Here is a 16,613-nt window from a genome sequence, read left to right as displayed (position 1 = left end):
TATAGCAAAGTTGCCTTAAATAATGCTCATAGCCTGACGATTGGTATAATAGGGGGAAACAAGAGGCTCTTTATATGTGGGGAGTTTTGTAGATCGAATGTCACCATAGGAACACTCAGGAAAAGCCTTATCCAATACTGAGAAGAATTTAGTTTACTAAATCAAATGAATGTGTCTTCCAAATTTAAATATGTGATTTTTTGAGTTCCACACTCATGAAATAACATAACAAGTATGGTTCTAGCAATGCCAAGGCCATGGATTCGATCCCCAGGGATTGCAATGTAAATTGCCTAAATGTAACGGTATATGACTATCACAAGGATTAAAGGGATAGATCACCAAAAAATTTATAGTACGGATGCATAAACCAATGGGCAAAAACCAATGGGCACTTGTTACCAATATTCTTTAAAATATTTTTTTGTGTGTTCTGAAGAAGAAAGGCATACTGTCATGGCAGACAAAGGGAGTCCGGTAAATAACACACCACAGACGACCCCCTGCGGGCCACGGCGAAGAATCTGTAGAGAACTGGGTCCGGGGAGGCAGCTCGACCCGGAGCTCGCTAGGCGAGAGAATCTGTAGTGCCTGCTAAAGGGTGGAGTCCAGGAGCAATGGTGAAGCCTGTTGAAGCAGGAGATCGCAGTCCGGAACACCAACGGGATCTTTTGTAAGTGCAGCAGGAGAGGTTACAAGGCAGGGCAGCAGAAAACAGAGAAGTAGGGTTGTTATCTCACAGAGCTAAGGCTAGGACGTGACAAGGCTTAAGACAAGGGCTAAAGCTAAGGCTAAGGCTAAGGCTTGGACGTCTAGTACACGTTAGAACGTAGGCAGTCTGAGCTGGCAAAATCACGCAACGGTCAGACAAGGAACGAGGGAAAACAGAGGGGTGATAAAGGTAATTCTAAGGGGAGGTAATAGAAGGCAGGTGAATGTGATAATAACAAACAAGTCACCGGTTAGGGGAAAACACGAGGGCATGGTAAATGACGTAGACACCGAGCGCGTGCTAGCCGCTAAACACGGATCGCACGTGCTCGACAAAACAAACACAACACCTCCCAAGCCAGACAACACAAAGACAAGAACGGGATCATGACACATACAGGTTTGAACAGGTTTCACAAAAGAGTGAGTAAATGACGACAGAGTTTTCCTTTTGAGTGAACTATCCCTTTAAATGCTTACAAATTAACCAATTCCTATGTTCCTTAAAACTGAATAATGTCAACAGGAGTGTGTAAGGGTTAAGTGGGGTTCCCTTTTAGTAGGTAGAGAGACTGGGGTTTCATCTTGAGATCCTTTCATCTCCAAAATAAATTTTAAATGCCAATGAACTTGACGAATAGCATGCGTCCAATTATTCATCTTTTGTTCTCCAGAACCTACATGACTACAGCTGCAGGGGTTTCCGCTCCGGCAGGTCTTGAGGCATGTTGTAGTAACGATAGAAGCCTCCCTGCATGGGTTGGGTGCCATGTCCTTCTAATACAGGAGCGCTTTGGCCAGGCGCAGGTGGACCTGTTTGCCTCCCTGGACTCCACCCATTGCCCGCTTTGATACTCCCTGTCCGAGGGCCCCCTTGGCATTGATACCCTAGGGCACAGCTGGCAGCAGGACAAGCGGAAATACACCTTCCCCCTATTGAGCCTCCTTGCACAGGTCCTGTGTAAGGTCTGGGAAGAGGGACATCAAGTACCGTTAATACGCCTTACTGGCCCAACCACACTTGGTTCTCAGACCTTGTGCATCTGACGACAACCCCCCCTGGCTGATTCCCCTGATGGAGGATCTTCTGTCACAGGGGAAGGGCACGGTGTGGCACCCCAGGGCAAGCCTCTCAAATCTCCATGTCTGGCCTGTAGACGCTTCCCCCTGGGGAGGAAAACCAAACCTCTACCGTGCTGTGTCTAGTATGGGTTCTGCGCCTCTACTTGGACCATACGCAGAGATGTATCCAAATAAGGCATCTTAGGAACGGCTTTTAATAGTGTGATGCTCAGTTGCTTGATTGCCATTGTGAAGTTAGTGGTGGACCATTATGTTCCCCACGTGAAGGCAAAGACGATCAAAGGATACAACTCAAAAAGTGTTGAGGATGTTGGTGACTCACTGCGGTATATCCAATAGCTGGGGGCCCAGTTAGATGCGAACCATGCTGCCACCGGCCTTGATAAAATCCCCCGGAACCAGGAGAGAAGTTTGCTTGGTATCAAATAAGGATAGACTGTCCAATCTTAAGGTAGGTGTTGAAGACTTTACTGACCAAAATATAGAGGAATCATGTGATCATTATTTTACCCTTAAAAGTTCATCTCATTTTAAGTGTACCTCTATCAGTACATAATACAATTTTGCTATCTTTACGGGGCTCTCTTGCTAGGTATGGTAAGGAAGAACATCTTTTTCAAGTTATAATGGTAATCCAATAAGTAAGTTTGACATGTGTGTGTGAGAGGACCCCTATAAAGGTCTCCCCCCTTCCTCCAGCCTAATCAGTTGCATTGCAGCTCGGCTTTGTTTGTCTTGACAAATAAAGTCTTGCTTTTGGTTTACAATCTCGAGACTCAAGAGTGGTTCTTCATGAATGCATATCATTCACCCAGTGGAGGAAGTAGGGTGGAAAACCGCTCTGACTCACCTGATGAAGGGGAGAAGGTGCTTCATTGGCATACTCAGAGCAGGCTGTCTGTCTTTTTCCTGTTGTGTAAGGCACGGGCAGACATCCAGCCGAACTTTAGGTGCCTCTGACTGAGGTGAAGAGGATGCCCCGAAACTTAGGCAGGCATCTGGCGAATTTCATCGCATAGCCGGGACGGATCGTACTCCCTGACCCCTTTGACAGTCTGAGAAGTGCCAACCAGGATCCCAGGGACCGAGCCAGGGGGACTAGGGGTTCGATCTGCTTTACCGACACCGTGTAGGCTGGTTCGATGGCGAGCAGTGCGACTCCCTTGCCTTGGGGAGGCATCTCGGGAGGAGCACGGCTCTGCTGACTTACCTCCTCTGCGATAATGCATCTCATCGCATCGTAGGACTGAGTGTGGTGATGGCTGCTGAGTATGCCCGACATTGTGTCGGTTGCCGAACACTGTCCTGATGAGGGTGGGAGCGCCTATGAGGAAGACCCATAGAGAGAGGACACGCTTCTAGTGATAATGTGGGCGCTATAGGCCCCCGAAGGGCCCCAGCTGTTGGTGGGATGGGGTAGGGACCATCCCAGTCCAACCGGCCAGCAATGGAGAGGCTAGGGTTGGGCCCGATGGTAGTCTCGATCTCCCTGGGCTCATCCCTTACGGAACGCTTCTGCTTCCGCGGTGCTTTGTGCTCTCTTGTTCGATGTCTTCTTCCCGGGGGCCGCCTGGGTTAGTTTCACCGATCTCTTCATTATTAGAGATAAGGTCCAGAAACACAGTATCATCTGGAAATTTAATGATGGTGGTGGAACTGTGAGAGGGAACACAGTCATATGTGTAGATAGAGTAGAGCAGAGGTCTGAGGACACAACCATGTGGAGCACCTGTGTTCAGGTATAGGGAGTCAGATGTTACCTTTCCGACTCTTACTGCTTGTGCTCTGTCTGTGAGAAAGACCTGGACCCAGTTACAGAGGATGGCATTGAGTCTGAGGTCATTGAGTGTTGTGGTTAGCCTATGAGGAACTATGGTGTTAAAATCTGAGCCATTGTGATAGCTCAGAAGCCTCACGTAGTTCCCTTTGTTACTGTCAATATGTGTGAGCGTGGAGTGCAGAATGTGAGTGATGGCATCTTCAGTTTATCTGTTAGGATAGTAGGCAAACTGCAGTCAATGGTGAAGGCAATGGTCGAACAGATTATATTTCTCTCAAAGACCTTCACTGCCAATGAAATGGGGCAGCAGGGCGATAGTCATTTAGACAAGAAGGATTTTTGTTATTTGGTACTGGTATAATAATAGATTTGTGGTACAGCTGTTCTGACAAAATGTTTACTCGAAAAGACTATCATCTCATAATTCACACACTTACAGATGCTTCTTCTCAACATTTAGCCACACATTCATGCAATATGTCATAAGATCACTGTCTAGTTGTTTTCATCATACAGTAATGATAAACGTTTTGATACCTTCCATTGGGCAATTTTGTAATTTAGTTGACAACACCTACAGATTTGAAACCGCTGTGCTCCAAACAATTATGTCATAAAATATATTTGTTATTAACATAAAAAAAGAGTATTGTCAGAATATACTGTAGATGGCAATAAATGGAAAATTCGATTTTTGTAGTCAGAAGTATAGTGACGGCATCTACCAGTGAAGGCCAACTAGTCCATTACAAAACCTTGATCCCTTGGTGACTATAGAGAGACGTTTTAATGGTGCATTGACAGATCAATTCCTGTTGGAATAGTTTTCCTGCTCCAGAGGAAGAGTGTTCAGAAATGCCCGATAGATGATACTCTGTTAACAAACACACACACACACACACACACACACACAGTCCATAGGTGTCATGATTTTTATAATGTACAAACTGTATATTTTATCCCCTAACCCTACCGCTGAATCTAAAGATCATAGAGAACTTTAATTTTTAACTTTCTTGTAGGGGCTGAGTACTTTCTGCTAGCTCGATTTGTGAAGCTGATATACACCTTTGTCCTTCATCTTTTCTTGTACATGAAATGTTTAACATACTTATGACGCCCCAAAATAAAACAAAAATTTTTTTTCCAAAGATAATCACATGGGGATATTTTCTGTGGGAAAGCTGGGACATATGATCATCTAGGGACTGGCACTTTTTACAAAACTGATGTAATTTTCCACATTTCTTTATCTTCTCCAAAGTTTGACTCTGATCATGCATCACTATTACATCAACTATCTAAACTACAGGAGTACACAAAAAAGTGAAAGCTTTATTTGTCATTTTCAAGGTCACTGATTGTTTTGTTTTGAGCATCGAAGTTATTTTATTTGTTTTTCTGTGTGCAATTCATCTTTAGTCAATCACGTCTTTAAATCTCATCACAACTATTTAATTTACCTTAGTCCTCCTAACCTCCTACTTGTATCTCTTTAGCTACCCATGTCTTATTGTAGTCCTTCCTTCCCTCTGTCATCCGCTGCTTCTTTCTCCTCACCATATCCAATCTGTCACACACATCTGCTCTCCAGCTTGTCTCTCTCTCTCTCTCTCTCTCTCTCTCTCTCTTTCTCCCTCTGTCCTATTCTCCATTACATCTGCTAGTGATTAGCTGGTGTGATGGAAGCAGCTGCAGAAGGGTGCAGCTTCATACATAAACAAGCTGACATGTCATGCATTTTACCAGACTTGTGGGCGTGTCCATGTGCTCGAGTGATCATTGGGCGATTTAAGTGTGTTTATTTCGAGGGGGTTCTGCTGTGTAGATTTTTGTGTGTCATGAGATGTGTATGTGTGAAGAATTAGCTTTGTTGAGTGGAAATTATTGCTGTAGTTTTGGGCATTACTAAATGTTTTACTTATGGGTGTGTTTATTGAATACATTGGTCGAAGATTTTTTTATTTTTTTACTTTGTTTGGTCTATAAAGTACATCCTGTCCCCATTACGAACCACTTAACAGTGTTAAACTGAGGCAATGCAGTGTGTCATAAGGTCTCAATTACTTGTTGCAAAATTATGAGGAAAAGGAGACTACAAGGAATATAGTGTTTATTTAAAGGAACTCTTTATATTTCTACAGTATAGATAAAAAACTGAACTTGATTTTGATCTTACATGCTTACAGATTTACTGTAAAACAGGCTATCAAGATCACATCCATGAAATTATTTATTTAAAACATCCATATCAGTCAATTAGTATAGCTCAAAGGAAAATATGTATAATAATCGTTATTATATACATGTTTTACAGTAAAATAAAGTATAACAATGTTTCTATGTATTCGTCCACCGAATTCATCAATGATGTTATACACTTTACGTAATCTCATGGCCATAAATTTGGTGACTTTACCAAACAGGATTTAGAGCAAAGGGAGCGTTAATCTAAAACAGTTTAAATCACAAAGTATATTGGAGCATTGAGCACAGAAAACCAAACACAAGTGAGTATATGGTTGTTGATTAAACTCTATTCTACATGGGAAACAATGACAATCACATAAACACAAACAATCAGGGTATTTTAGTTCTGCATTTTTAATTTTGTTTTTATTTTAATATCTTTCAAATTTGCTACAAATTTCAGTTTATTTTTAGTTAAGTTTATTCTTGAATATTTTGTTTTAATTTATTTTAGTTTCATTTTAAGTTTTATTTGAAGTTGTTGGCCAAACCCCGGTCTTTGAAATGCATGATGACAGTCTGAACACTGGGACTGCGAGCTGCTAGCAACGTCATTAACGTCATCGTTTTTATTAATCCACCTTTGCAAATCTTTTATCATGAAGTTTTTGTACTCCACGCGTTGATTCGATTGCAAATGAATTTTCAGGTTTGTCGGATTTTCCCCTTTTAAAGTGGGTAAGTGGCGATCTTTTATGTTCCGTGTCGGAAGGTGATTGGTTAGGTTTTGATTGGTAGTGAATGATGCAAGATTGAGTCTTCCCGGCAGAATTTGCGTTAGAGCTATATTTTCAGAAGAAAACTCGAAATAGTCCCAAACAGGGCTCTGCCATTTTCCATCAGCCATCAATTATGTCTGTCTTCTTCATCCAGTTTCATGTAATCCAAAATGGTGCTCGGTCGTCTTCGACTAGGCAGGCATCCTACTGTCTTCTTCTCCATGCAAATGACTGTAACGCGGTATCTATAGTATACAACAGCTGCTGCTACAGTCAAGCCAGAATTGGCCACAATGGGAAAAGACCTCATTATTTATGAAAACTATTATTTATTTATTTTAATTATTTTATTTTAGAGGGTTTTTAAACAACTGTCGTTAGTTTCGTTTCATTTTAGTTGTTTATTTATTAATTTTATTTCCGTTTACGAAATAATTTTGTATCAATAGTTTAAGTGTACGAAGATAACACTGCAAACAATACATGAAACATGAAACACAAACTCACTAGGGAGGGTGGAGAGGGAAAGAGAGAGTTAAAGAGGGCGAGAGAGAGAGAGAAACATGGCAGTTAAAGCATTTTTGAACACCGATAAAAATCATCTTTAACAAAGCGGTACAAACTAACGCAGCTTTTCTATGTGTAGAGTCGGATAATTGCAAGTTCCATGCTGGACCAACATCCGTATGTGCCGGAGAGATGGAAATGTTCAAATGTTTCAGAATGCAGTCCTGCTGGAGCGCTGGTGTCCAAAGTTTGCAAGGCCTATGCTGCCTCCCAGCGGGGAGGGGTTCCGGGTTTGAAAGCCAATGCTTCTCTTCTGCCTGAAGTGTATTGGTGACTGATGTTTTTATATGCATACCTGCCCTGTCCCCAGGTGGCCTGCGACCATGAAAGCGATGCCATGAAAGTTCCATTGTTTCTCCTGGCGCCTTGTTTGCATAGCTATGACAGAATGGTTTATTGGCACCTAATAACTAAACTTAGTTATGGACATACGATGCATGCTATAATATTTTACAGGGGTGCTCCGATCAGGATTTTTGGGGCCTATCACAGATCCTCGATCATTGAAATCTGTATCGGCCAATACCGATCACCGATTACAGGAGCTATTTGAAGCTTTCTCACTACCATTATTTATAAAACTATATTTAACAACAATTTACATCAAGTATTCAAATCAAGAGAAGAGAAAGAATTAATATGAATTTGACAAATGAATAGTAGTAAGTAACATATTTTCATAGAACATAGCAGCCTGTGACATGAGTCCCAGAAACACTTTGTCTTCCACAATATATAGTGGCTGTGATCAAAGCAAATTTATTACATTATTTTATCTGATAATCTGATATTTCTTTATGCTTCTTACTGTCCTTGAAGTTGGGTTGATGCTTTTAAAAATGTCTCTGGTACTGACAGCTAAGGAGAGGTTGCGCTAGACTTTTATTTTAGACTTTTAATTTATTTATTCAATGTTTCTGTAGTCGGACATACAATAATAATCTAATTACAAGCAAATGTTTATGTTCGTAATATGAAAATCAGTAACAATGACAGGTGCCTGTAAAAGGTGTTTTGTACTGACAAGAAAGCTGTGGATTGATCATATATGTGCTGCTCTTGCCTTTCACTGAACAGAAAAGACTGTTCCACTTTTACAAAGTGTGCATATTTTCTTCATCTCTGGTGTCGAAAGCTTACACTGCTGCGGGTCTTTTCAGGGCCCCGCACCAACTCTGTCTCTAAAAGAGCTTCCTTTCTCCCAGTGTGCCAGCATGCAGCCTCAACTCGACGTTGCATTATGCCAATCCTACAGCCCTATCCTCTTGATGGTGCGTTGTGCAGCGAAGACGTAAGGGAGGTAAGTCAGCAGACCCGCTCGCCTTATCAGGGATCTGTCCCTGGCGAGACAGCCACAGAACTTCCCCCCACGAGTACAGTCATGCAGATCTCCAACCTATACCTCTGTCGCATCTCTGGGACCAGGTCACTGCTCCCAAGCCCGTCATGGTGGCAGCCCGACTCGGCAAGGCTAGGCGTTCCCTCCATCTATTTTTATCAGATATTGTGAAAGTTTTTCTGTTCCACAAAGAGCAGCTGGCTGACTAGGACACATGGGAAGGACTTCTGATTTAAGTTTCTGGACAGTTTTCTAGATGCAAAAGTCAAACCCATCGAGTTGTGCTATGTAAATAAATAAATAAAAAATCTTTAAGAATGATAGATATTAAGGCGTACATAAATGTAAAAAATACAAAGCTCCCAAACTGACATAGTTGATCTGCATTAGGACGATATCCAAGAATCTAAGACTGGGATCAAAAAGTAAACACAAATATTTTTGGTATCCTATACATTGCCCTGCAAAATCGTCTACATATAAATACAGCAGATAAACGACTGAAATCTCATGAAGCAACTCTAAATCAGAGAGAATACTAAATCAGCCTACTGTAATGTACTCTAAATGTTTTTTGATCAAGTACTTATAAAATTTGACTTAAAGTGTCATATTGGTCATTTTTACAGAATAAATAACACAACATGAAGACTAAATCACAAACTGTTAGTGGATAGATTTACTGTAGATCTAATAGGATTTTTTTTGCATTTGTGAGAGAAAATGATAGTTTTGTCAAATGTGTTGACAACTAAAAACATATCAATGAATACGTTTTCGGAAAATGATGTTTATCCAACAAGAGTAAAATCTGTACAATCTTTTGGGTAGTTTGTCTTCTGTGTTACCCATTACCGTTACGAACTGGTTTGATATTTGAGACGCCACAGGTCTCTTTCTGTTAAGAATTCTGAGAAAAATCTAGTAAGAATTTACATAACTTAGGATTTGATCTAACATGCTGGCACTTAAGATACATTTGTGTACAATATAAAGTACTCCGTTCCTAAGGTGTTTGCAGTATGCATCAAAAATGTGTTAAAACAAGCACAATTTTAAAGGTCTCATGAACTGGGCTTGTTTATTGTTTTATACTGTTATACGACGTCTACTTATGACGTTCGAGTGGTTTTTATATTTGAAAAACAACAAAATCATTAAGTAGTAGGCTATTAATGATGATGAGATGTCCCTTGTAGCATCGGATGGTGACTTACTGCCATCTGACTCCGACGATTCCTTGGAGCTCTCTCCTCCGGGGGGGGGGGGCTATTTTGTGATACTGTCAAGCAGCAGTTCTCGACAGTAAAGAAGCAGACAAGGCTATCAAGCATATCCTTTCCTTCTGTGACTCAGCCACTCTCCGGTCGTCGAGATCCTGGGCACCGTCTGCTTCCCAGCAGCCCTAGTCTTCTTCTACGCGGGTCCGATCCCAGCCATCCTATCGCTGCAGCCCACTTCAAGGGGTTTTCTTTTTCTCTGGGTGTCTATCACAGCTGCTTTCTCCCTCTACACTACATTGTGTCACGGCGAGAAACAATGTTGAGGATAAACAGCAGCCCTCACCACTCTCAGTCGACGGTGCTTCGTGCTATATCATCGACAGGCAGGGAAGTCAGCAGAGAACAATCCGTCTCGGCTACACGATCCAACTCACCAGACGCTGCCTAAAGTTTCTTGCCATCCTCTCAACCTTAGTCAGGGGCAAGGATTCTCGTGTGCTTCGGGCCAAGGTCGCCACCCCTCTGGCGAAGGAAGCGATCATGCTTATCCCTCTAGCAGAGATGTTTAACGGGTTTTACAGCCCGTACTTCATCGTCCTCCAAAAGAAAAGGGGGGGTCGTTAGATCTACGTACTCTGAACAGGCAACTACTCAAGCTGCATATCAGTACAGACTCCTCCCTTTCGGTGCCTCCCCACGAGTCTTCATGCAGATCGTGGAAGTCGCCCTCACACCCCTCAAGGAGGGAGGTGTGCGGGTACTTATCTATCTCGACGACTAGCTTCACTTGGCACACTCGCGAGATCTGCTATGTACACACAGGGACCTAATGCTCCGGCACCTAGATCGATTGGGACCTCAGGTCAACCAAGAAAAGAGCAAGCTCTCCATGTGCAGAGCATCCTCTTTCTCGGTATGGAACTCTACTCTGTCTTCATGACAGTGCGACTGACTACAGTGCGTGCTCAGTCAGTGTTGAACCGCCTAGAACAGTTCAGGCAGTCAGCGGTCCCCCTGAAACAATTTCAGAGGCTCCTGGGACACATGGCATCCTCAGCGGGGGTGATACCCCTCGGGTTGATGCACATGAAACCGCTCCAACACTGGCTACAGTGTCGAGTTCCCTGGAGAGCGTGGCACACCGGCAGCAGGCATATGGTCATTACGCCTCTATGCCCGATGCTCCCTAACCCCTTGGTCTTCAATGACCTTTCTACCGACAGGGGTCCCTCTGGTGCAGGTCACAAGGCACTTCATGGTGACGACAGACGCCTCCCTGCAGGGTTAGGGTGCAGTGTGCAACGGGCACGCAGTGTCGGGGCGATGGATGCGTTGTTGGCTGACCTACTTGCACTGCAAAGACTACAACCTCTCGTGTAGGACAAGCACTTGCTTGTCCGGTTGGACAGCACGACTGCCGTTGCGTATATCAACCACCAGGGTGATTATAATTCTCCTCCCTGGACAGGACCCATTTCCCGCTTTGGTACTCCCTGTCCGAGGCCACCCTCGACACAGATGCTCAAGCGCACAGCTGGCCGTGGGAGACGCGAAAGAACGCCTTCACCCCAGTGAGCCTCATTGCACAGACCCTGTGCAAGATCAGGGAAGAGGAGCATAAAGAGTCACTAGTTGCACTAGGGACCCCCTACCTACCTATCCACTGGAAGATTACAATTTTGCATAAGCGCTCACGTCCGACACGCCCAGGCCAGTCACCGATGCTTCACTAGAGATTGTGATACGGCACAGCGCTGTGACGTTTTCAATAGGAACCCCATCTGTCGGGTCGACACAACGCAGAGAGACTGACAGAAAAGGAACATCTTGGTTACGGATATAACCTAAGTTCCCTGATGGAGGGAACGAGACGTTGTGTCCTTCTTGCCACGATGCGTGCCGCCGTTGTAGCAGTCTTGAGAGGCTCTCAGCCTCAGAACTAAAGGTGAATGAATGCAGCACGCCGTCTCCCATTTTTACCCGGATATCCGGGGGCGGAGTCTGGAATGCAAATTTAATTCACCATTTTCATTGGCCTTTTCTAAACTAGTCGAAGTTGCTAGGTTCTCAAGGGCGAACCCCATCTGTCGGTTCGACACAACGTCTCATTCCGTCCATCATGGAACTGAGGTTACATCCGTTACAATACATTTTGTGTCACGTGTTTATTGTATTGATCTTAATGCAAAAAATCTGGTATTCCTGTCATATACTCTTAATCCGATAAAGAAATGAATGTCCCTTGGTCTGTTTTAAGTTCAGCTCCCGACGGGAAGCATGAAGTGTCCTTCCTGACGGCCATCTTTTTACTCCTCTCCCGCCTGCAACCGGCTGATCTTGCCGGCAGTCAGTTGCAGGCTAGTATGGATCACCTCAAACAATCCTTATGTTACAACTTCTATCACTGGTAAATTTGGAGTACTGATCTGCCGGAGAGGTCCTGTTCTCACACGATCTGAACTCAATTTTCTGTCAATTGACCAGTAAAGACTGTGCAGTATGTGTGAATGAGGCTATTGGGAAACTGATAATCAACACAAATATTTTTCTTCTGCTGAAGGAGTTCAAACTTGAGGACAGCTGATTTACGTTTCCAGTCAGATTTAGATGGAAATAGTCATAAAAGTGTGTTATTTTAATAAATGTGTTTATTTGGTCTAAACAACAGAACAACCTTTAAAATAATAAATGTCTTAAAGGAATAGTTCACCAAAAAAGGGCCTCATTGACAAAAATGATAATAAAAGTCAATGGGGACCATTTTGGTGTGAACTATTCCTTAATGCATTGTTAAATCAGATAAGACATTTTAGAAACGTTTACAATATTCATTTATAAACAACTTTGATTTTAATGAAGTACAGAAATGTAAGAAATTCAAAACTCCCTGTTTGACAGAGTTTATTTGTATTAAGATCCAAATGGTGGTATTAAACAACAAATAAGCATGAAACATTTGCTTTCCTCACTGTTGTCCTGGGATATATACACACACACACACACACACACATATATATATATATATATATATATAGCCTATATCATGTTTCAAGAGCAGATTAATGATTTATATCTCATGTAACTTAAAGTGAATATTAATTTAGCCTAATGTGGAGTATTCTAAATATGTTTTCTACTCCATACTTCTAAAATTACAGAATAATTTACAGAACCAGAATTTTTACAGAATATATTATAACAGCATCATGAACATATCACCAACTGTTGGATGACAATAAATAGATTGACTGGAGACCCAGTGGAGAAAAGAACAATTCTGCGAAAACAGCTGATGAGGAAAAGCTTTACGAAATTTAGTTTAAAATAAATGAATCACCTTCCTAATAATGATGTTAATATCTAACAAGAGTATAATCTGAATCTTTTGGGGAGTCGATGATGACATTTGTCTTCTATGTTAGCCATTACCGTTACCTACTGGTTAGGTATGTAAGACGCCACTGGTCTCTTTCTGTTAGGAGAAAAATAGACAGAATCATGTGAAGAACACAGGATTTGATCTGACATGCTGTCAATCTTTCAACAAAGTGACATGAGTTACATTTGTGCACAATATACTTCATATTCCTAAGGTGTTTGCTGTGTGCATTAATATGATATCAAACAAAAACATTTAAAATACGTCTTGAAAGAAAATAAAGCCAAAACACTTTCACAATAAACCCAGCATGCTTTTATTTAACTTATTTTACCTACTTGATCAATATCATTCTTAATAATGTTGTAGATGCTCCTTTTTCTCACCTCAGTGTAGCAGAAGAAATAGAGTTTCTCATCACAATGTCTAAACTCCCAGCGATCAGCTGCAAAGTTTCGAGCCCCGCAGTGATCAGTAGAGATGGGACATGAAGGCAACAACATCAGGAGCTCACTGTCCAAAGTCTCTCCATTTACCCAGAACCAAACACCAGCCAGGAACCTCAAGCTTGTCCAGACATTAACTGTGGTGCCGTTTACAGTGTTATTGGCTGCGAGTAAATCAGTCTGTGAGGACAGACTCGCCAGATCAATGTAGTTTTCTCTGCAATAGTCTAAAGCCTCTTCCCAGCTTTTATTCTCTTTCACTAAGATCAGATCGGGCACTTGGTAGCAAAAAAATGGACCAATAGTACTGGAGCAATCCCCAGTGATCCAAGTCCCATAGAACAGATACACACATTGGTCGAATGAAGTAGGATGATTCTGTGCCAGTTGTGTGTATGTTATTGGGTTTCCATCACTCCACTGGTCATATTTCTCTGCATCCTTTTTCTTGTACAAGCCGATCCAGCCATAGCGTTGATATCCTGTTGTGTTTAAGAATCTTAAATACTCTTCTTCGCTTCTGAAAGTGGATAAATCATTATAATACGTCCTGCAGTATGCCCGAGCTTCAAACCAGTTCACTTCATCCTCCACATAAATGTGTTCAATGAGGGCTGAGACTAGCTCACTAAGAGCAGTCAGTAAGAGGACAGAGAGAGGAATCTTCATCTTGACTTAAGAGAGAGAGCTTTGAGTAACTCTTGACTACACAAAAATATATACTGTAGACAAAGTAGAGAAATTCATGCAAAAAATATATAAATGGAGAAATGCAAAGTTGGGAAAAATGCAAATTTAAAATCAGTGCAAATCCTGTCTTTTTAAATGCTCATTTACATTTTACAGTCATATGCTTCACCATTACGTTTGTTTTCCTTAAGATTTGGTTAGTGCTTATATGTTTTTTAAAAGCTCCATTTTGAGGTCACGATAAATATTAGATTTAAGAAATAAATCCATTCTCTATTTCATTAACTACATTTTTGCTGGATTAAAACCTGAGTTAAACCAGACTTCATTTGATTACTGGCTCTTTGGATTGCCTCTATTTGCATTTTTAGTCTTCTCACTAAACCATCACACCTAAAACTTGTGAGTTAAGTTGTAAGTCTGTTAACACTGTTTACCAAGTGCCTGAGAATGTTCTGTTGGTTGTTTTTTTATATTATATTCAATTTAGTTTGATCACTTCAAATTTTTTATATCATATTGCATATTTAAATGAAAATGTAATTATTTCAGTGGCTTATTCAAAGTTTGTTACTAGGGATCCATCGATACCAGAAGGCTACCGGTGTGGTGCCCGAGACTACACTCATGTACTCGTACTCGGAAAAATGCAACAATACTAAAGACTGTAACCTCATGTGACATAACTGACAGAATTGACTGAAATTTGATGTGAAATTTGCTTTGAAAGTTTGTGAAAAGCACATACAATTGTTTTTTTCTTCATAATTGAAGGTGGAGTTGTTTGTAATTATGAAGCTATTCTATTTTTATTAGTTGCACTGTGTTGTAAAAAGGTAGAGGAATCAGGAGGCATCAGCAGGCATCGGTATCGGCGAGTAGCAAGAAAAATATCGGTACTCGTATTCAGTCTTTATAAAATGGTATCGGTGACTCCCTCCCTGTTACAAACTACATTAAAGAAGAACAAGTGCACAGCTTTGGATCGTGATTAGTCTTGGCCTTAGTGGCAGGTTCCTTGCCTATTTTTAAAGTTTTTTGTTTTAATGATGTTTAACAATAGATGTACCTTTTTAAGTTAAAAAAATATGTATTTCACATATTTCATCTGTATTCAACATCACTTTAACCATTTTCATGAAACGGTCTGACCTAGTCTGTCGTGATTGGTTCCCACTTATAGAGTGTGTCAGTGATGTCCCACCCTTATCAGCTGTTTGAATAGATAATAAAACAAGCAGATGGACCAGGAGACATTTGCAAGCAGGACTTTAAAGGACACTTCATAGAAGTGTTTTAGATGTATGTGCACACAAAATATCAGTGTATTACAGAGCTTTCACAGCTGATGTTAAAGTTATGGAAGCTGTTATTTGGGCATATTGGTAAACATTAGTTATCTTAGAATGTGTGCTGTAATGAAAGTCAAAGTGCACAGCTCAGTCAAATGTTTGGCATGGTAACTAAACACTACTCCGGCGGCTTTTCATCTTCTTTAAAGAAGGTCAACATAGCCTCGGGCCATTTGTTGAATCTTCCCGTGGGTGGCATACATGTAATTTTGGGGGTTTGTGATGACACTAACCCGAGAAGAAGCCGGTTGTAGTCCCTATATTAATCTTAAAAGTTCAGACTGCCAGCGACACCCAGCTACAAAGCCAGGCAATGTCATTCATTTCAATGGTAGCCTAGCGACATCCAGCGACACGAGCGACAGTGAGTAAAGTTGATTTCCTGTAGTGTTCAAGAACCTTAAATATTCTTCTTCACTGCTGATGTTGTATAAGTCAGTATAATGCGTTTTGCAGAATGACCGTTAAACCAACTCATGCTACCATCCACATAAAAGTGTTCCATAATAAGGACAGAGACACGCTCACTAAGAGCAGTCAGTAAGAGGACAGAGAGAGGAATCTTCATCTTGACTAAAGACAGAGCGCTTTGAGCTACCGTTGACTACATAACAATAAATGGAGAAAGTAGATCGATGCAAAAAACTAAAACTGAAGTCTTAATCGAAAGCAATGGATACATTTTTGCTTTAACATTTACAAATTATATTCACATTTGCATTTATTTTTTTACCAAAAAAAGGTTGGTATTGATCTTTTTAGTCAAAATACGTTCAGTTTTGAGGTAAAGATATATAATAGATTTGAAACATTCAAAACCATTTTTGGCATATTATAGCCTACTACTTTTTATGTTGGGTTAAAACCACTCCTGAGTTAAACCAAACTTGATTTGTTTAATGCCTTTTTGCATTGCTGTGTCAATTTGCATTTGTATTCTTCCCACCAAACTCATAGCAAAGAATTGGGACCAAATGACCCATCCAATGGGAAGAAAATACATTCTATCCATATTGCAGCCCTATTAACGTTGATGTCTAGCTCCCGTTGTCCCTCTGCTGCGCATGAACCCTG

The 16,613-nt window shown here is 41.3% G+C and overlaps 1 protein-coding gene across 1 annotated transcript; it reads right to left on the bottom strand.

Moving 5' to 3' along the window:
- Window positions 1-12,665: 12,665 nt before the first annotated feature.
- On the bottom strand, window positions 12,666-14,166 carry LOC130418749 (macrophage mannose receptor 1-like). The gene is made up of 2 exons (XM_056744831.1): window positions 13,438-14,166; window positions 12,666-13,144 (listed from the first exon to the last, which is right to left on the bottom strand). Exons 1-2 carry the CDS (start codon window positions 14,164-14,166, stop codon window positions 13,115-13,117), a joined length of 759 nt encoding a protein of 252 aa, XP_056600809.1. The 3' UTR covers window positions 12,666-13,114.
- Window positions 14,167-16,613: the final 2,447 nt, after the last annotated feature.

The sequence above is a fragment of the Triplophysa dalaica genome, chromosome 4, assembly GCF_015846415.1.
Source record: "Triplophysa dalaica isolate WHDGS20190420 chromosome 4, ASM1584641v1, whole genome shotgun sequence".
NCBI lineage: Eukaryota > Metazoa > Chordata > Actinopteri > Cypriniformes > Nemacheilidae > Triplophysa > Triplophysa dalaica.
The sequence above is the reverse complement of the archived record's forward strand: the minus strand, read 5'-3'. Positions and strand labels throughout refer to the sequence as shown.